At 44.5% G+C, this 21,476-nt stretch overlaps 1 protein-coding gene across 1 annotated transcript in view; it reads left to right on the top strand.

The window, feature by feature from the left end:
* Positions 1-21,476, top strand: part of LOC138487896 (NXPE family member 1-like) — a 397,077-nt gene that overhangs the window by 259,194 nt on the left and 116,407 nt on the right. Inside the window, exon 5 of the mRNA XM_069614521.1 lies at positions 10,058-10,276. Coding sequence (XP_069470622.1) covers positions 10,058-10,276 — 219 coding nt within the window. The remainder of the gene's footprint in view (positions 1-10,057; positions 10,277-21,476) is intronic.

Here is a 21,476-nt window from a genome sequence, read left to right as displayed (position 1 = left end):
TGTTGCTGTTCATCTAGCGCTAGTCTCCTCTCCTCGAGCAGAATCTTTCTAGCTGTTACCTACTTATCAGCCGGAACAATAACTGGGCCACTTATAGACTGTGCTGAGGTCTGGGACCTGCGGGATGCTGCATTAGCACCTGTCCTCACTGACACTCCTTAGTGTTGAGAAACTGCATTTGCCCCCCCGGTGGCATGATTGCTGAGAAACACTGCTCATGCTGCCATCCTCGTCATTTACTGCCTCCGGAAGGTATTGTCCGTTCAGGTATACAGGGCCTAGCCAGTCACCTGGGGTCTTCTCCCCAACACCCTCGCTTCTACCCAAGCTTGGAGGTTGGTCAGCAACTCAGGTTTATTAACCTTAGTGCTGAGGGGAAGTCCCTGTTCTTGACATAAGATGCACAGGACATACTTGGTCATGACTTTTATAGTCTCCATGTCAAGCTCCATGACTGTTACTATTACCTAGCAGTGACTAAACAGTGCCTGCAACAGTACTTTTATTGTTGGGTGACTAAGCTGTGCGCAAGGCTCCAACAGATCCCACCGCTGCCACCAATTTGACAAATACTGGGGCACCAGTGTTCCAGGAATGAATATCGGTTTCTAAACCATCAATCAACCCAGCACCTCTAGTACACCAGATAGGATCCAAACATATTGGAATACAAGTAAATTATAAGACCTCCTTGTCCAATTTTGGTAACGTGGACAGAAAAGCAGGCTTATCTCTGCAAGGTTGTGGATCGTTGGTTGGTTGCAACACATCAAAAATACAATTATTACCCAATGATAAAAGTGACTGTCCATTCAAGGTTGTATAGAAATAGCTACTTTATTATTACTATAACGGACAGTTCTAGCACACTAAAATTACAACCCACACTGTAAAGGAACACAGAGGACCAACAATTTGATAAAGGAAAGGGATGCACTCTGGATACTGACAGGAGGGTAGTTGGTAAAGTAATCAGTCTTATAGTTCAAGATTATTTGGTTTCAACACCAAAGGGGCAAAGGGTTGTAACTGTCTGTAAGGGTGCAGAACCACAATGTACCTGGAGCTGAAAAAGTTCTCGGTGCTCGACAGCGTCGAGGCAGTTCCAGACAGAGTTAGTGGCCCGAGACAGGGTCGGGTACCAGGCGACACAGGCAGTTTGGCAAGCGATGCTGGATGGATGTCTGCAGGCTGTCCAGTGTGGCGGCTCGGGGCCAAGAATCATTGTCGCTCTGCTGGTTGGAAGATCTTGAATGCTGGTCAAGGCCCCTTGGATGGCTCTGGTGACTGCGGCATGACAACAGTCAGTGGTGCAGCGGAATGCTGTTCCAGGACTCGACTGTCTCGAAATTGTCCTTAAAAGATGGACGCTGGATGATGCTTGTGTGGCACTTCTCCTAGCCTCTTCACAAGACCTGTGTCCTTTCAAGGCGGATGGCTCAAAGCTCAGGAGAGCGATTGCAGGCAATGGCTTTGTCCTTTGTCCAGAGACCCTCTGGCACTTCCCACCTAGGAAGCTTGCTGTCAGAACCTAGCAGGGCACGCTGTGTGCCGGCCAGGAACCGGTTCTGGAGCTGTTGGATGGGTCCTCTGAGGCCGGTATCTCTGTCTGTTCCCTGGGAGATGTTTAGGGGAGGGATCGTGCTTCCCTTTTAGAACTCCTGGCCTTCACTGGCAGAAGATCTAAGGTAAACTGTACCTTCAGCTCAGGTCCAAATGAGTCCTCCTACTTACTCCTTGTGAAGCCTTCAGTTGATCCGATCAGTGAGGTGATCAGCCCTCTTTTTAAGGCAAACTAGCCCCAGTGATTGGTGCAGGATAAGCCCACCTTAATGAACCAAATCCTGGGTCCCCACCAACAATCTTCACTGATGCTTCAGGTCAGAATCAGAGCGCTTGGCAACAGACAGGGGAAGATTGACAACATATACGTCTAAGTCCCACCCATCTTCCTTTCTACTGTACATCAAAGTGTCTCACTAATTAACTGAGCCCTGTGCAGCGCTTGGTCACAACATGGGCCTCCTTTGAAGTAGGGGGTTGCAGGCAGACATTTGTCTCCTAGAGTTCACATACTACCTTGCTCTGAAAGGAGTGGTTCCAGACAGGACATTCACTGCCCTTTCATACCAAGGAGGGGTATTGGTACCAAGTTGACACATTGCATTACAAAGAGGTGTTGGTCTCTGGTCTCCATTGTTACTTCCTGCGCCCAGGCCTTCCCTGTGGCCTGCTGATTAACATTCTTTAGTATTTGTCGCCACCAGGTGTAACAATGGAGATATTAATCCATGGGGCCTTGAAATGCTAATCAGGCTGCTCTCAGCCAGAGGCTTTTGATGTACCCACAGCTGTCAGGTGACAGCTACACATGACAGGGGAGGGTGGTGTTGGTAAGCATTGTCCTCCCAGAGTACATGACTATTTTTGTGCTGTGTGGTGAGCGTGGAAAGTTTGTGCAGGAATGGCCCCACATATTTTCGGAGGTTAATCTTCCATCATTCATTCTTTTTAAATAAACAAAAAAAATTGAATTCTTCAAACAAGGAGCAAAGTCTGACAGGAGCTGAGGGCTGGAGGAGAACGGTGTGCCGATATGCTGGCCCGGTGCCCTTGTGGGGCTGCAGCGTGGCGAGGGAGCAGTGTCTCCAAGAAGCTGGAATGAGGCTGACTGCATCCTGCTGGCAGCATAGTGGAAAGTGCTTGTTCCCTTTGGACCTGTGCTGGCCCCAAGGGTGTCTGAGGGGCAAGTGAGACTGTAGCCTCAACCGTGTGTATCCTGAAGGGATGGTCGGTCAACGCGACGCTGCCCGGTGAATTTTGTGAAAGCAGTGAGAAAGAAACTCAGGAGTTTTATGTGACTGTAGCACAGTGGGATAAAGGCACAGAATATAAAGTGGCACAGAGCGGAAAACAAGCAACAGAAGGTAAAAAGGTTTTGAAGCTGAAAGTGATTGGAAAAGAGTGTGAACAACACAAGAGTGAAAGTGAAAAGCAGAAAATGTATAAAGGAGCGCTGATTGAGCAGAAAGAAAAGGAAATGTGCAAATGAGCACAGGGAGGACAGACAGATGTGGAAAAACTGTGCAAAGAAGCCGCAATGAAAAGGAGGGTGCAAGTGAGCAGCAAAAGGACAAGAGAAGTGTGCAAGAGGCACAAGAAGGAAAGTCCGACCTTTGCGGGACCGGTAAGTCCCCATTGAAAATGCCATTCCCTATTCCCATTTGAGCCCGTATAGGCTTGACCGCAGATGGGGCTGTACCGCTCTGTTCTCAAAGTTACTACTTGGTTCATCCGACCATAGAGAGCCTGATGTTCAATAGCTGTTTTCAATGGGGATTGTCTTTGATAATTAACCTGGGCACTGGCTTTCCAAGAGCAACATTTTAGTATTTACTCACAGGAAAAGGCGCTCAACCAATCAGGTTGCTGAAACTGTGAGCGAGAACTGACAGTGTACCACCCACATGTCCATCTACCTGAGGCCCTTCCCCTGGTGCTGCCATTTTTGGTGCCCTCCTCCAGCCCTCTACTTCAGCGCCTCCTCTTCCCTTCCCACATTATCCCCCGCGCTATCACTCAACCCCCACCCACCACCACTTCACTTGTCTGCTGGGGCTCGCAGCTCCACAGCGCCTTTATGTCGGGCCACCATCATGGAAAGAGAATGGAGACTTAGTCCCTTTCTATGTGGAATGGTGGCAGCCATCTTGTTTTATTTCTCACAGGAGAATGAGCTCACACTAAACTCGCAGAGCCCATCTCCAGTGAAAATAAATAAAACTATTCGGACCGCGACAGATCCCTGGCGTGCAAATAGCTATCACCCCCTTGTCATGGGGGCGGGGCGTGTGTACCAGTTCTGGTAATGGTCCTGAGCCCTCACCGAGGCCCGAGCTAATGGCGGGCCATTACCGGCCATGGTACATCCTACGACAGGGGGGTGATTGCCATATTGCTTTAGTCATCTGTGTTCTCCCACTGCAGTATCTCTTGATTGGTTAGTGATTGGTATAAACAAGTATGCCCTTGTTTTGCAGAGTTTTGGGTTTCCCTCATGCTGTGACAGTGGGGTTGCGTCGAATAGTGGGGCCAACTGCTTATACTTCTTACTATTTGAGAACAGTCTCCGGTCACCCAGCATGATAGTTGGTTTGTATGTTTAATGCTTCTGACTTTATCTGCTGTTGTCAGCTTCTCAACACACTTGAACACACTTGAACATTGTCATCTGCACATTGGGTTCTGCATGTGTTGAGCACCTTAATTTTAAAGTTGTTTTGTTCGACTGGAATTCAACCAGTGATTTTTGTAATTATGGATTATGGGGTGTCTCCCACATACCTTCCTCCCTTCACAATGCCACCTCCTGCACACCCCCTTCATCCACCCCTCCCACCTCCCTACCCCAGCATACAAATATACATATAAAAACAATCGGCTGAACTCTGGTTAAATAAAAGCACACAACCTAAATTAAAGCTATTAAAAAGAAGTTGTTGAAAAAAACAGGATATGGCAATTATCAGTACCTGCTGTGGTGGGTGAAATGGTAATGTTGAGTGAATACATGAACCACTCTACAGGCAAATCCCAGATGACAAATGTGGCCATTGTCCAGTCATATAGCCTCTGGAATATTATGAGGTGCTAGATTTCTTTCTAGAATGGGTCTGACACCTACAAAACAGTTGTCTTCACAAGATAAACACTATAGCACAAACACCCAAGCTTGGACACCATGAAGTGTGATCCGTCAGGGAGAGTGATGCTATTTTATTTTTCACCTCAAAAGCATGACAACAGCCTGCAGGATCCTGAAAACCAAGCTCTTGATAATGCGCACAGTTTTGACGAATACTTTGCTGCAGTCTTATTGTGGGGATAGTCAGGTATTTTTTTCCTTCCTCAATGGAAAGTGATCTTCCATTGTTTAAAGTGTAGTGAAAGGTTGTTCTAGAGGGCTACTACTAGTCTGATATGCTTTGTATTCCTTACTTGCAAATATTGCCGGTAATACCTGCAACTCCCCCCATGGCGTTCTCTGGGACTCCATGGAATGGGGAGTAACTACCCTTGGTCGGCACTCAAAATCTGGTGGTAATTCCGCCAGCCCGAATGCCGGTAACAGTAATTCCATTTGGTGGTATCCAGACAGGTTTACTGGCGGGATACCACCAAACATGTAAGGAGAGCTGATGAACAGCATGTGGTATTTGACATCCTAGATTTCATTTTACTGGGATTCTTACATCATTGTGTTTTACTCTGCTTTTTGTTCTTGAAATCTTTTACATTGGATTGAATTAAGATATGCAGAGTCGTTGTGCCATTCCGGTGCACTGATATGTCTACGCGTTTGTATGCTACGAGCACACCTGATGTCTCACAGCTAGTTGATCTGCTCATAGTTCCCTCTTGGCATTTGTTTCCAAAATGTTGGGTTTTTGGGAATCACTATCATGTTGTAGCACAAGGTGAAGTTGGAGGGTTATTCGTTTGGGCTTGTTAGCCAAAGCAGCTTGATGGTTGCTATTGTTTAATGTTCGATAAAAAGGTGGGTATTGTTTTATTACACGATATGCTGTGCGGTTATGGCTCTCGATCTGCTCTTGGGCCTCACTTACTTCTTTCATGAGTTGGAATGCCCAGGCATCATCTTAAGTCTACGGGGCATGTTGCATACGTTGACATAAGGGGTTAGATTTGTCACCACACTAAACATCATCTCAGATGAGAATGATATCATGTTGGTCATTTATAATGTAGATTCTATTTTGGCAAAGGTTTGTACTTTTGACTCTCTTTCTGGATTTACCAGTAAGGTTCCAAATCCGAATGATTTCCTCTTGTGTCTTCTATAATGCCTCCAACCAACCTCCATGGTTTCCGCTGGTCTTTTATTTATATTTCTTATCTGGGGATAGCCCTGTCCAGTAATTGTAGAGAGTTCTAAGATTTGAACCTGAGAAAATATCTTTCTACCGTGTCCACAATGTTGAAGACATGGTTCTCCCATCACATCTCCTCATTTGGTCTATACTTTAAAATGGTAGTTCTAGCGAATCCATAATTCTTTTTTATTATTTATCACCTTTGGCTGCAAAGATACTTTTTGGACTGACTTTCTAGTATGTTCATAAGGTTTGTGTTGGGCACTGATGAGCTTGGCTCATTTGGACTGACCTGGTTCTTCCGTACAATCTTAGAGGGATTTCTGCTCTGGATTTTGAGTTCTTGTTTTTCTCAAGCCCATTTTGCCTCCATTTGGTATACTTCAGATTCTGCACCTTTTGATCCCATCTGTACCGCTTTTCGTGAATGGGCTGGAATCTTTTGGCCACTTCAGATTGTGGTTCTCCCGGGCAACATGTTTCCTACTGTAATCTGCTTCTCTGGTTGATTTTCCTTCTAAGATAGTGCTCAGTCATATTCCCTTGGTGTATTATAATAGTATGCAAGCTGTTTTCAGTTGCAAAAGACCATCTTTTCATCGAGATCCTGTGTCTCAATCATATTTACAATGTATTATTCATTTCAAGGGGTTTAGGAAACTTAATTTCTTCTGTTTACAACTGTATTCAGCTTCGCTCTACTGACCTCAATCCGGAAATCCTGTAGTAAAATGGATGCAGATTTGAGCTATGTTATGGATACTGATCAGCGGTTTCCTGCTTCCTACCCACCAAGGGATGTGTGTTTTAATTGCAGATTTCACCTTTTACAATTAAAGGGCCTAAACTAACTGTGTTATACCCCAAAGAGCCCCATTTATTTGACGCACACTGGGTGTCTGAGGTGTCTAACCTCTCCTGATGATTTTAAACATATGCTTTGAACCTGTCCTAGTCCTCTTGATATTTGGAACAGGTTTTCTGCAACACTGTTTGAAGACTTTGATATCTTTGCTTCCCCATCTCCAACTAAATATCTCTTTAGTGATATTGGCAAATTGGTGGTGATCATGTGCATATTTTTTTTACCTTGAATTGGTGGTGATCATGTGCATATTTTTTTTTTACCTTGACTGTCTGATTGCTGAACAATGTTTTCTTAAACATTGGTTATCTAGACAACCTCCATCACGCAAGGAATAGAGCAGGACATTGTCGTATGCTGATGGTATGGACAATACGAATGCTTGTATGACTTCCCCTTTTCAACCACCTAGAAACACTTGAACGGGTTTCCAAAATTACTTACAATGTGAGCAAAATGAAGTGAACACATGCTACCCCACCCTTAAACACATCAGTGGATGGATACAAGCTGCAGATTGTACCAAAGTTAACCATTAATTAGCATGCATGGTCAGAAAAATAAACACAATGTGTTCAAAAGAAGACAAATACATGTTGTATCGAAAAACATACTTTGCAATAGATATCATCCGTTTAACACATAGACTAGACCTCAATCAATAATTGTACATCTACAGTCACTGGAGATGGCTGTACTTAAAACGCTCACCTATTTCATGGGCACGGTGATCAATGTGCATATGCACTAAATATAAGTGTGGTTGGTAACAGTGTGACAAACGTTCCACTATCAATGTCGACACATTGTGTTTCTGGCTAGAGAGGGAAGACTGTGGGCCTCATCACGGGTTGGGCAGTAACGCCAGCGCTAATAGCGCTGGCGTTATTAGCCCTACCGCCAAACCCACCGGCGCTATTAGCGCCGGATCACGGGTTTGGCAGAGCAGGGAATTGCCCATTCCCCATTGGGCTCAATGGGGAAATTTCACATGTTTACCGTTGGTGGATTTCCCGGCGGCAGTAAACGGGCCGAAAATTGGCAAATTTTTGGCGGATTACCCCCCAACTCAGAGCTGGAGGAAATCAGCCGAAGCCATGATTTGGCGGACACGTAAATGTGGCGGTAAGAGCGCTACTGCCGCATTTAAGGGCTACCGCCAAACTCGTGATGAGGCCCTGTGTCTTGCATCAGTTCAAGGTTTAATTTGTCCATCCAAGCCTTCCTCAGGACACCCAACTCAAGGCGACGTGAATATATGGTTCCCCATTTATGAAAAACACCTCCAGAAAACACTAAAAACAAAGAACATAGCAAGGTTTAAAAACTGACCATGAGAGGTTCCATTATGTATGAAACCCATATACTGAAACTGTCCGCCCACCTTCAATTTATTCTACGTATCTTGTGTCACTTGCTTCTCTACACAACATAAATATTGTGTGTTCAGTAATTTCTTACTAAAATCATTGGCGTGCAATAAGAAAACGAACCCGGACATGAGGTGTACAGTACCGGCTGCTACACTCAGTAAGGTAATAAGATTTCTAATAATGTTCTCAGTAGTTATACTGCGCCATAGGGTGACCAATAATGTCATGAGCCAGAAGAATTCAAACATAACAACACCATCATATCAAAGGTTGACGTAAGCACAGAATTAATTAAATTAATTAAAATCCAAAAAAGACCAGATCTTTGCTACAAAGTGCACGTGGTTTTCATAATTAGATAAAAATTTTACCAAAGGACAAAAAAGGATACAGAATAAAACAGAATGAGGAGAGTCAACAACTGGCAGCCTCAACTAGGTTACGTGAATAATCTCGGCTTTATACTCTCAATTACACTCTAAGCAGCCAAGCTCTATGGATATAATGAGCCGTTGCTCAGAGAACATGCATGCCCGAGCACTGGCTCAGGAATCTCACAGCACAGGCCGATTGTCTAAACTCTGCTTCTCTTAACATTGGCAACAAATACATTTTCCTCAGCTAAATGCAACTCACCAGAATCACAGCCCGCTAACTCCTGTGCATGGGGAAAACAGAGTGGTAAAAGGCCTGGTTTGCTTTCTATGACCAGTGTTCGCTGCACTCGGGCAGAACGGATTTGTAAGGAATGAATGGGGGCCTTCTAGGATTCAGGGGCATGTGGTGGGCTGGGTGAGTGGGAAGCATGGGGGATGGAGCCCCCTATTGATGGCGCATAGGTTGAACGAGGTTGGGGGTGAGGGTGTGAATGAGAGATTGGGGCAGGGATGTGGCATATGGGGGTTGAATCCTCTAATTACAGAGCAGACGAGGAGTGGAAGGGCAGAGGAAAAAGAGGCACATTCTGGGGAACAGAGTTTAACGCAAAGGCTGTAGAAGCCCTATTCAGTGGCTGGGATCAGTGGGTCAGATATTCGGGGAGAGGAGCCTCAGCGCACTCACATGGAACCAAACCACTCATAAACCTTTACCTTCCGAAAGGAAGGAAATCCGGACATCCCAATTGGGCATTGTAAACCCTTACACCACCAACTGCAGTAAAGGGCCAAAGCATAGCTTTCCACTGTGAGTTTAATTATAGCAGCCATGATTGGTCGAAAATCGCCTTGGGCAGAAAGGGGAGAGTGCAGGCAAAATAAGAGGTACCGAGAAAGAGGGAAGAGAGGACAAAGGAGGTAAAAGGAGAAGACCAAATGAGAAGGTGGGAAAGAGAAAGATGGAGAAGAAGAGGGAGTCCAAGAGGAGGGTAGGGAAGGCGTTTGAGACGAAATGGAGCACAATAGGCAAAGGAGATCAAACACATGGAGAAGAGAAAGAGATTGTGTTCTGGAAGATTGATTGAAAAGATTAGGAAAGAGTCTCAGAAACGAGATGAGACATCCAGGCTCACAGTACAGTTTGCTTCTAGAGTTACTGCTGCTCATCCCAGCAAACAATTTCTGCTTTGTGTACGGCCCCATTTACTTTTCGTGGGAGGAGAAGGTTATATTGTTAACTTTGGTCTCTACTATATCAAAACGATCAAATTAGAGGCAAAAGAAAGGAAATGTATTGCAAATGTGTGCTGGGAGGGAACATTGATGGTAGTTGCTACATTGTGATTGGCTGGAAAGAGGGACACACATTTGTTGAAGTGTACTTAAGGCATTTCATAGTATCACTTCATGATGTCTAGAGCTAACCATTGAAACATTTACATGTTAGAGCATATAGGGTATGTCTTCCCAATAGGGACCTGAAAAGTGCAGTGCTTTTTCGCCCTATGTTTGTCGGTTCACAAACTCCACTCTCTTGTAATTTTTCAGGAACTACGTCAATTATTGAACAGAAATGCAAGATCGGGATGAAGTCCCCATTCCCTAGTGGCTACTTCATGCAAAATGTCTGGAAGCCGTCTTTTTGCACCCTCTCGTCCAAACCAGCCCTCGATCAGATCAATGGATGCCTGAAGAATAAGTCAGTCTATCTCATGGGAGATTCGACCCTGCGCCAGTGGATGGAGTACTTTGGAAGCATCTTAGAGAGTATGTTTCTTGTTGCTTGTCACAGTAGCTTGGCATTTATCTTATACTACCTCTATACCAACACAATCCCCCTGCTTGTTCATGAAACCAACTTCATGTTGTATGAACGAGAGCATATAAAATGGCTGTCATAGTTATGAGCCCAATATGTTTCTGTTTACTTATTAGAGCAAATCGCTTGTGATCAGGCCACATGTACAGCCTATGTAAACAGGAACAGGTGCTGCTTATTGCACCCCAAATACTGGAGACATTCTTCCAATATCCAATTGCACACCCATGCAAGAATAACTATCCTGGATCTTGAGGTTCAGACACCTGAAACAACACAATTGGCTATGGGATCTGAGAGCCTTTGTATGATAAGCATAGAGGCAACATGAGGTTTATACAGATCACATAGATGCATGCTATGTGCAAGCAACCCCCATAAAGGACGAGTCTTCAGGCAAACGTCGGGACGATGATGAGCAATCCACAGATCCGGCCCAGAGGCGAGTCTACAATAAATATCATGTGATCATATTGAAGGGAATGTCCAGGAAAAAAGATTGTCAATGGGGGAATATTCAATTTTGTGCATTTGAACGCATTTACACAACCCACTATTTCGTTAAGGCAATTGTAGTGTATAAAGGTCACGTGATCACACAAGCAATACATTTAGTTAGAAAAATAAATTTTTCTTAGTTAAATGCATAGGCTTACTTATTACAGGGCCCGCGGTAGCGACCCTGTAGTTATGGTTAAGTTGCTCAACTCATAGTAAGAGCACTTTTGGGTGGCTTATAACTTTGCTCCCTGTGGACAAATCCTTACCAAACGTTGCATAAAGAGTATATGGCCCACTCTGAATCTGTCTGGTAAGTTTGGTGAGGTTTCATCCGGGGGGAAAAGTTGTAGGGGGGACGCAATGGAAAAACATTTTGCTCAGGCCTACAGCCCAAACTGCTGGACGGATTTTCACCAATTTTGCGGCAGGAGCGACGGATTGGTCCCAGAAGCGTGCTTTTGTAAATTTGGTGTAAACCGTCCAGTAGTTTTCTTTAAAACAGGCAAAATGTAGGTCCCAAAACATTTGTGATATCTGGGTCTGCTCCGCAGTCCCAGTTCCCTGTTTGCTCCATGGACAGGACTCCGATTGGTCCGGAGGGTGGCGTGAAGTCTGCAGAAATCAACGCCCCTGCTGATTGGCTGGTGAAAAGCGTGATGTTCATCATATTTTTCCAAAAAATATGTCTGCGGCTGTCTGCGGATAGCGCGGTGGGGAACAGGGCTGGGAAACTTGTTTTGGGGCATTTGGTGTTGGGAAGAGGGGCTGGGAGGGGTGAGGGAGTGCAAGAAAGATGATATGGGGTATTTTTTTAGGTGGAAGAGCGTGCGGGTGGCGCGGCCGTCCGCAGACACAGCAGTAGTCCGCGGATATGGTCTTAGGCGGCCAGCTTATCTGGTGACTGCAGGCCGGCTTTTTTAGGCAAGGGGAGTGGAATGTAGATGATATGAGAATGTTAGTATAGGTTAAAAATAGCCCATGCATCCGAGAGTCTAGGCACTGGCACAACTTCCACAGGCAAATAAAGCCATGCAACCAAGAATTTGGCCACAATCATCATAGTAGGAAGTGTTTGGTGGACAGTTGGAGAAACACGTTTGGAGTTATTTGGTAACTACAAGAGGGCTTGTTAGAGTAGGGTAATGGAATCTAGATGATATGGCGATATTGCCATTTGTGAAAAATAGGGTTGGCGGTCTGTTTTGATGTCTGCAGATGATTGTTTGAATTGGGAAGTTAAGGGCAAGTTGTGGTGTGTTGGTTGTGACCAGTGGCCAGATTTTTGGGTGCATAGCCGTATTATGCTGTGGTGGTTGTGGCCATTGCCTACATTCTTGGGTATATGGCCTACAGCCATGCACCTAAGAATCTAGGCACTGGCCACAACCACCACAGCATAATACGACCATGCACCCAAGTATCTGCCTACTGGTTACAAGGATTGTAATAATATGTGCACAGAAATTGAATGTGGCCACTGGAAAGAACCATTATAATAACATGTCTATAGTCATTCTAGAAACTGTATAGGCAGTGTATCGTTTTTGGAACATATTTACACAATACCATTGAGGTGGAAATGGTCCTTTTCATTGATGTAATATTGGAGGTAAAGGTTGACTTTGTTGTACATGATAATGCAGGAGAACACTTTGCTTCTTTCTCTGTGAAAAAAACATAGCATAATATGTTAGGTAAGGTACTTCACAATGTTGCATTGCACACAATCGTACATATTCATGTACTTTTTAGACGCTCATAATTAGTACATTGCAAGTACTATGCTTCAAACAACATTACTGTGCGTTTTTTCACAGTTGCTCTGTTTGGCTGTATAATCATTGGGTCTGTGGGAAATCCATGTATTAAAAAAACCCTAGTACATTTATTTGGATCTGTGGGAAATCCATGTATTAAAGAAACCCTAGTGGAGTGCCGCAGAGTGCCTGTTGGCCAGAGAGGACGTCCGGGTGGTGATTTGCAGCTCCTGCCCATTGTGAACTTTGTATGACTGTTTACATTCTTATGGGACTTTGCTGAAATTTAGGACGATGTTTAATGGACCCTATGCCTTTCATTTACTGAAATATCTCTTTGTTACTGACAGAAATCTGTTATTAATACTATTTCATCCTGTTTGTTGCAGTTTTCTGGTTGGCCCCGTCCATTCCTCTCCGACACCTTTCAAAACCTCCACTGCGCCCCCCCCCCCACGAGGAGTGTTGCGGAGTGCCTGTTGGCCTATTTGCCTGTTTGCAGGCATCGGGCGTTAACCGCAGCAGTGTTTCGAATCCCTTTCAGACCCATTCGACGCGGTCTGCTTCCCATAAAAGAAAGCAATTAGCTGAATTTTCCTCATGTGTCTTGGGCGCCGAATGGTTTGCAACCTGTGCGAGTGACTGTGTATCTGTGTGTGCCTTTTTTGTTTAAAGAAATCGTGTCTGGTCCTCGCACTAGAAGCGTGAGGTTACAGGGGGGTGGATTTATGATGATATTCTATCCGCGCCCCTAGTCTTCTCGCCAGTCAAAAATACCATGCACATGGCTTTAACCATGCCTCTCCCGCTCTCTCCTCCTTTGGTTAGTGATTCATTAATGTTAGAACATGAGAGGGAACGCGGTTCTCCTATTCTGATTGAGTCTGCTAAAATTACGTATGAGGGTGATAATGTTCCGAGCAGGAAATCGCGAAGTGGTTCACTTAAGAAAGGAAATGTTGGGGGAATGGACCAATAATTTTTGGATACCTCTCCTGTCTTCCAGGAGGGAGAGGTATCCTTGTTGGCACTTTCCCAATATCCACTGGGATATGACGAGCGTGCTGAGGATATATCCTCAGCTCAACCCCACCAAGATCAGGCAAGTAAACCTCGTATAGTCGAGGAAAAGGATTTGTTGTTGCCAAGACTACTTGCCTGCATGATATCATTACTTTCTTAGGCAAATTGTCGACTGCTGTGAGTGTTACTGGCAAATGTTGTACTCTGGGTGACTTACCCAACAACTGATGTGGGGAGTGGACAGGTTTCTTCTAATGTGGATATGTTATGCCCTACACCAGTATCCAGCCTTTCTTTAAAAACTAACTCTAAAAGCCCCCTAATTGTGAATGAACCAGAGTCTATAACATCTGATATGACAGAAGAGGTTTCTCTGAAAAAGAAATAGGAAAATTATTCAATCCCAAAATCAACCTCAAGCATTTTATAAAGCTGGGAAACATAGATCTCGAAAGACTGGAGATCTTTTGTTACCAAAGAATTAAGCGAAGGATCTCATTTTGGGGTGGGATTGGATATTGATCCAGAACACGATTTGAGAATGGCAGAGCAGATCTGGCAGAAGCATGGAAACTGCTCTCCTGAACATCCGTGAAGATCTGCTTTCCAACCTTGACTCTAGCATTCCCTCTGTCCCCATCCTACTTGATCTCTCCTCTGCCTTCGACACGGTCAACCATACCATCCTGCTCAACCGTCTCTGGGATAACTTGGGCATCACCGATCAGGCTCTGGCCTGGCTGACCTCTTTCTTCTCTGATCGACCCTCCCAAGTCCAACTTGGGTCCTTCCTATCATCTGTCTTGCTCTCCACCTGTGGTGTTCCCTAGGGGTCTAACCTTTCGCCCTGGCTTTTCAACCAATAACTGGCAACTCTCGCCCGCTGTATTGCCATTTTCTGCTCAAACTTCCAGTGCTACGCAGACAACACTCAACTCATTTTCAGGCTGCCCTCAGCCACCTCCTCCACCTCTCTCATCACTGATTGCCTAACTGCCAACCAAGATTGGTGTGCCACTAACGATCTTTGTCTTAATGCCAGCAAGACAGAGATCCTCCTCATTGGCACACAATGACCTTCCTTTCCACTCACTCTATGGCCAGTCGCCCTTGGCCCTCCGCCTATCCCCAACTGCAAGGCCAAGAACCTTGGTGTCACCTTTGATTCCACATTCTCCTTTACCGCCCACATCGCTGATGTATCAAAAAAGTCAAACATCCTACTGCACCTCCTCAGAGGTATTCTTCCTTTCCTCTCATTCCCACAGAAGCTCACTGTCTCCCAAGCTCTGGTTCACTCTAAATTGGACTATTGCAACAGCCTCTTTCCTAATCTACTTGCCTCTGCTCTCCGCCCTTTACAATTTATCCAGAACAGGACTGCGAGACTTGTCCTTGGCCTCAAGCCCTGGGATCGTATCTCTCCAGCTCTGAAATCTCTCCATTGGCTCGCAATGGATGCAAGGATTACATTCAAAACCCTCTGCATTGTCCACAAGGCTTTCTGGGGCCTGGGTCCAACATACCTTCAGCTATCCCTCCGCAAATACCCCCCATCTCGAGCACTCCCCTCCTCTACCTCTAACTCCCTCAGGGTCAGTCGTTTCTCAAAGAAACAAGCTGGGGGTAGATCTCTGTCTTCGGCTGGGGCCTCTCTCTGGAACAGTCTCCCTGCCACCCTAAAACTTGAGGAGAACCATCTCTGGTTCCGGAAGCACCTCAAAACCTTCCTCTTTGCTTGTGCCTTTTCCTCCCCTCTCCCCTGTTGATTCTACTCTCCCTCGGCACCATGCACCTGGCCACCCTCTGTCCTCCGGGCCCGGGTACCTGCTCATCTTGTCACCCTCACGCACTGCCTTCGGGCCACCCCCTGCACTGGGGTCTGTATCTGTACCCATACAGCCCTCCCCTTTTCTTCCTGCACTTTCAGACCCACATGGCCTGCTGCCATAAACCCAGCACTTGCCACTTGCTGCCTGCACTGTTTGTTGCCTTTTTATTTATTATTTTATTATTTTTGTTTTTTCCTTTTGTCCCCCCTTCCATGCACTTCTCCCCCTTCTCCCTCTACCCTGCACTTGCACGTTCTCAATGTCACTAGGCCTAGTAAGATCATTGTTTTTGTTCTCCCCTGTTCCCCTTCACTTGCCTTGCCCCTCTGAAACACTTGTGTATGAGCGCGATAGAAATAAAATATCAATATCAATATCATGGGGAGGGGTGGTGGCGGAAAATACATTAACTGAAGAAATGAGTCACAAAGGTCTGGTAAACAAAAAATGTGGCAAGAAAAATAAATCTAAAATAACTAGTTATAACACCATTTTGCTACCAGTGCAGGCGGCTGATAAATTTAAGAAGCAGACATCTTCTGTAACTACGGGAATGCAAGTCACAGAGAAGGAAATGTACAGTTTATTTGCTAATAATCCTAGGAACCAATCTGCGCATTTTACACCCGACAGTGAGGTAATAAAGACCTCAAAGAATGATATGCAAATTGGGCCTAATACGTTTGCTGAAGTCTTCAAAGAACAAATAGAGGCAGCCAATCCCTCAAAAGGGACCCAGATTTTGAACAGATCTCCCATTGTAATCTCGCCGGGTTTGACAGAGGAAACACAGGGAATGGTTGTGAGTGAAAATCGGATAAAGTTGCCAAATGAAAAAAAAAACCTGAATCTAATAATGCATTAGTGTTTTTGATTAGATCCACCATCCTTGAAATGTTACCTGTGAATGCAAACCCTTATAGTCCTTCCTTGGTCGGTCCTCCCACTGCCACAGATCATATAGACAAGGAGATTAGAAAGAGATGCCCTCATTACGAGTTTGGAGGCAGCCAGTGTGCTTTTAGCACCATGGCTGCCTCCAAACCGGGCTCCAATACCGGGTTCCTGCAATGAGGAATAACCGGGTCATTCCGACATAGGAGGACCCGTTAATTCCTCCTTGCAGGAACCATTCCCCAATCCCATTTGAGCCCCCATAGGGCTCAATGGGGAGGGAGGTAATAACGGGCAGATTACATCTGGCCTGTTATTACCTCCCTCTTCCCCTCGCGGGACCAGGAAAGGATGCCTGGTTTTACCAGGCGTCTGATCTGGGTCCCGAAAAGGGAACCTCATAATCGATGCTCCTGGAATGAAGGGGGCCGGTCCCGTACCAGCCCCCTTCATTCCGGGAGCACTAGGGTCGTAATGAGGCCCAGTGACTTTCTTAACGAAAGCAGTACCTATAGCTGCAGGATTATCGGCGGGTGGGGGGGGGGAATTGTGTGCTCAGAATGAGGAAAAGATTTGTGAGAAAGACATGAACGCGAAAGAAATGCCAGTGAAATCTGAATCAGAAGGACTGCGGGGTAAACTCCCTAATACCATTCGTGAGAGCCATCTAAGATTTGTGCAATGGTGCAAACCCCGTTTTCCGAATCATCCAAGCATTCTCCTCTATCATCTGTTTGAATATGGGGGCCCTCCCAGTATCGTGTACGTGTCCTGGCTCTCATTAACGAGATACCATCTCTTCGATTGATCTCGTCTGTGGACTTAGTCAGTTGATTTCATTCACCCAACTCGATGTGACCATGTCAGACTTCTTTTCCACTCTAGACTGCTCTATGATGCTATTTTACTGGAGGCAGTGCAATTTAATCGCATGGGTTACGATATCCTGATTTTTAGTCCAGGTCTTGGTTGGCCTAAGTGTGTGGAGAATGACCTTGCTCTGTCTAGGATGAACCAGCTTGGTGGAACACCTTTGATGAGTGATAGGTCTGCTCCAAGCGCAGATGATGAACAAGGCTAGAGATGGTTGGCACTATCCTTAAGGGAGTCTATATCCCAGTTAAAATCTTTGAGGCAAGATCTTTAACCCAAATAAACAGACTAATGACCCTGTATTGATGTCTTAGAACTCTAGAGGCCTCTCTAACATTTCTTTGTCAGGTGAACTCTGTGAGAAGTTAGAAAATTGTAAGGTCGTCTGTATCCAGGAATCCTGGATGACCTCTAGATTTCATATAGATGGTTTTGTTTGCAAGCACCAACTCGATAAAAGGGGTATCCGAGGTAGACTCCATGGTGGTCTCCTTATTGCGATACAAAATGGAGAGGGAATTAAGATTTTGGAGTCCTTTGATATCATAATGTGGGCTATGGTGGATATGGCGGCAGTTTTAGAGTTGGCTTGGCTAATCACCTTTCACACATCCTTGTAAATATATATTGGAATCCGCTATGCAATCTTTCCATTACAATCTGAAGAATAAAGGGGACTGCTTAACTGCAATGATGATGAAATATAGTGTATTGTAATTGCTGGTGATTTAAACGCAGAGATATTACATAGTTAACGTTTGTCCAAAAACTTGGGATCGACCACCACATTGAACACAGTAACCAGCTAATTGAAGGTGCTCCGGTAGGAATGTCAAGGAAATTACTCCACGGATACATATGGCATGACATTTTTGTAAATTGGGGTCTTCAACATGTAAATGACACCCTGAATTAGGATCTTGATCCTTACACTTGGTCTGATGGAATCAGGGTTTCTACTATTGACCACATATTTTTATCCCAAAGATTGAAGCATGTGATAAATTCAATATTATAGACTCTAATCTGAGTGATTACAACATTTTAGAGGCTGTGATAAAAGTGGATTGCGAGCAGTCCTCGGGAGGCAGGTTCTATCCTATGTTAGAAGTTAATTCATCTAGGAACCATAATAAATGGCCTGATGGGAAAGCAGGCATTGAAAAACTGGCTTAAGAGCCATAAGGCACAGATGTTACAAGCTGATAATGAGGCCATGTTGAATGCCCTTAAAGAGGGCTCTGCACTGTAATTTTGGTGCCTGATTAATCAACTTGAGTCTTCCCAAGTGGCAGCCCAATCTATTATGGAGGATACTTGGGCTGGTTACTTTGGTAGCTTATACGCAGGAAAACACTCTATGTATGAAAAACTTGCTGGAATTAGGACCCAATCATAGGACTGTAACTTTTCGATCTCAGATATTGAAACCCAAATTAAGAACTCAAGCTCTTCTAGGGCATGCGGTCTGAATGGGTTTAGCTAATGTCATCTTGAAGAGAACCCTGAGGTGTGGGCTAAATCCCTCTCAATGTTCTCCGACATTAAAGTGAATAGGCTCATACTTGAATCTTGGCATGTCTCATATGTCATACCTGTGTACAAGAAAGGAGATAGGAGCCTGCCTGCAAATTATTATCCCATTGCCCCGATGGATGCTGAATCAAAGATATCTTCTGGGCTAGTACCCAAACATTTGGTGGAGTGGGCCAAATCCAATTCTATTCTTTTGAATAGGCAGTTTGGCTTCCGTAAGGCAATGGGGATGGAGATTGGCAGATTAGTGTTCACTTTGTTACAAGAAAAAGCATGCAGGAAGGACGCTGCACCAATGTATATTGCCGCAATTGATCTGTCCCTAGCATTCGACTTGGTTGATCGTGTATTTCTTTGGTCAAAACTTTTGTCTTTGGGCATTCTGCATGGAATTTTAACTATACTGATCCATCTGCACAAAGGCTCAGTAGTGCAGGTGAGACTCAAAATAGAAGGAAAGTGATCACGCCTGATAAAAACTACCAACGGCTTATGGCAAGGATGCATATTCGCTCGTACACTCTTCAATCTATAAGTATCCGATGCTGGACAGAGCCTAGATGTCGCGTCATTAATCTCTCCCAAAATTGAGGGGTGGAAAATAAATTGGTGGGCACATGCCGATGACTTTCTAGTAATCGACGTTACGCCTATAGGCCTTCAGCGCAAAATTAACGCTTTCTCAGCTTATGTCATAAGAAACGGCCTAGTGATTAATAAGAAGAAATCAGTTATTTATTTTTTTATTTAACTGTTTTACAATTTTTACAAAAGGCAAAAAAGAGAAAATTAATTCTCCAGTATAGTTATTGGGTCTTTCCCTGGTAGAGATAGTCTCCTCAGGAGGTCCAATTTCTCACATTTATGAGTTCAAGGCCTTCAGGAATAGGGACAGTCCAATAACACATCGCTTATTGTTGCCACTAGCCAACATGGCCCATAAGTTTTCCAAGTCCAAGGTACGATGATTCTTCAGTGGTTGGGTTAGAAAACGTTGCCTGATCTCGACAAGACCGTTGCATTTAAGCACCAGGTGTTTGGTAGTTTCTATAACATCTGGTATGTCACAGTATCGACAGTTATTTGAAGTGGATTGTTTACGGATTGCTAAAATTTCGTTAGTTTTTGGTTGGTTCATTCTGTACCTTAAAAAGGTTCTGCTTAGGCGCTTGTCAGGACATTGGCGGAGGTAACCACGCACATCGTTAAGTTTCATTGGTTTGCTTGGGAGGTTTGTTGTTAATAAATAGTTGTTAGCGACCTCTACGGTGTTTATCCAATCCGCTTCAAAGAGTTTCATTATCACCTGATTTGGGTTCTGAAACAGTGTTTCTCTGGTAGTGTCCAGATCTTGCAGAATGGAAAGGTTGGACTGCTCGCATCTACTAAGCATTCTGTTATTGCCACACTCCATTTCTTTCCAAATGATGTCCAAGACTTTATTTTTCTGAGCGTTGGTGACTTTGCGGTACAACATGAGGCTAGCTCTCATCTTGAAGGCCAAAAGTGAGGTTAGACAGAGTTCTCTTCTTATCAAGGCTATCGGAGTGGAAATAGCCAGGCCAAGTACTCCTCGCCAAAAAAACCTGTCATATTTTGCCCAGGTCAAATCCGGCATCATAGGCATTGTGTCAGTGCCATAGATCAAGGCAGGGACAACTTTAGAAATCAGTTATTATGTGCCCTACTAACCGTAAAAAGAACTCCTCATTTAGATGGTTTTTAAAAAGGCCTAATATGTTAAAAATTAGATCACTGCGCTATCTTTGCTTTCAAGCGTTTGACACCCGGAAAAAATATCTGTATTGGAATTGTATTGTGGAGCGAACAGGCTATCTGATATCGCAGATGAGAAAGGTTGCCCAGAAATACTGCAAATATTCTTTAATACCCTTGCTCTGCCGTTTCTATAGGCTAAAAGTTATTCCAAAACTAAGTTATGGTTTGGAACTACTTCCAATCCAATCTGCAGAAGATTGAGGCTAAAATCAGGAGAACGCTGTTGTTCTGTCTACCGAAATGTGTTCCACTCGCAGAAATTGTATATTGGCCAAGGAGAACTGCCTATAGGCCAACCTGGGGGCTAAACTAAAGACTGAGTCCTCGTGGCTCTTGCTATTACAAACAGATTGTTTAACGGCCCTGAGTAATATTGGAGTCTCACATGGAAAATTGATGGATAACCCAGTTAGAGTAAAGCGTTTGTTACAAAACATTGATTGGGCCAAAACAATGGACAGTGTGCTCATGTCTCCAATATATTTCCATCTGGTTTCTAACTGGAAGTCTATGTGTAAACCAGAATCTTATTTGCTAAGATTTCCTGATCATTATTGCTGAATTGCCTATATGAGGTTTCAATTTAATGTGTTATTGACTGGTGAAATCATGGATTTTACGGCTGTTAGAGGGGGAACACATGTACCGTATCAATTTTGCAAAGGTTTCACTGTGAGAGAAACATTGAGGCATCTTCTTTTGGAATGCGAATCCATTAGTCTGCAACGGCTGAGTGCTTTTGGGAAATTTGTCTCAAATACTGACTGTGTTTTCCCTGAAATAATTTGGTGGACTTTGTTGCACGGTAAATCGGTGGCCCTAAAGTTGGCCATCATTAGATTTCTTTCCGAAGAGTGTGGTTTAATCATAATTCGATCTGATTTTCATTCTATGAAACATCAGTATACAGTTCATCTGAATTTGTACTTTTAGCTCAGGCCTGGGCTAAGAGG

This window comes from Ambystoma mexicanum, chromosome 9 (genome assembly GCF_040938575.1).
Source record: "Ambystoma mexicanum isolate Mex_15411 chromosome 9, UKY_AmexF1_1, whole genome shotgun sequence".
Lineage (NCBI taxonomy): Eukaryota > Metazoa > Chordata > Amphibia > Caudata > Ambystomatidae > Ambystoma > Ambystoma mexicanum.
This window is presented reverse-complemented; position numbering and strand designations above follow the sequence as displayed.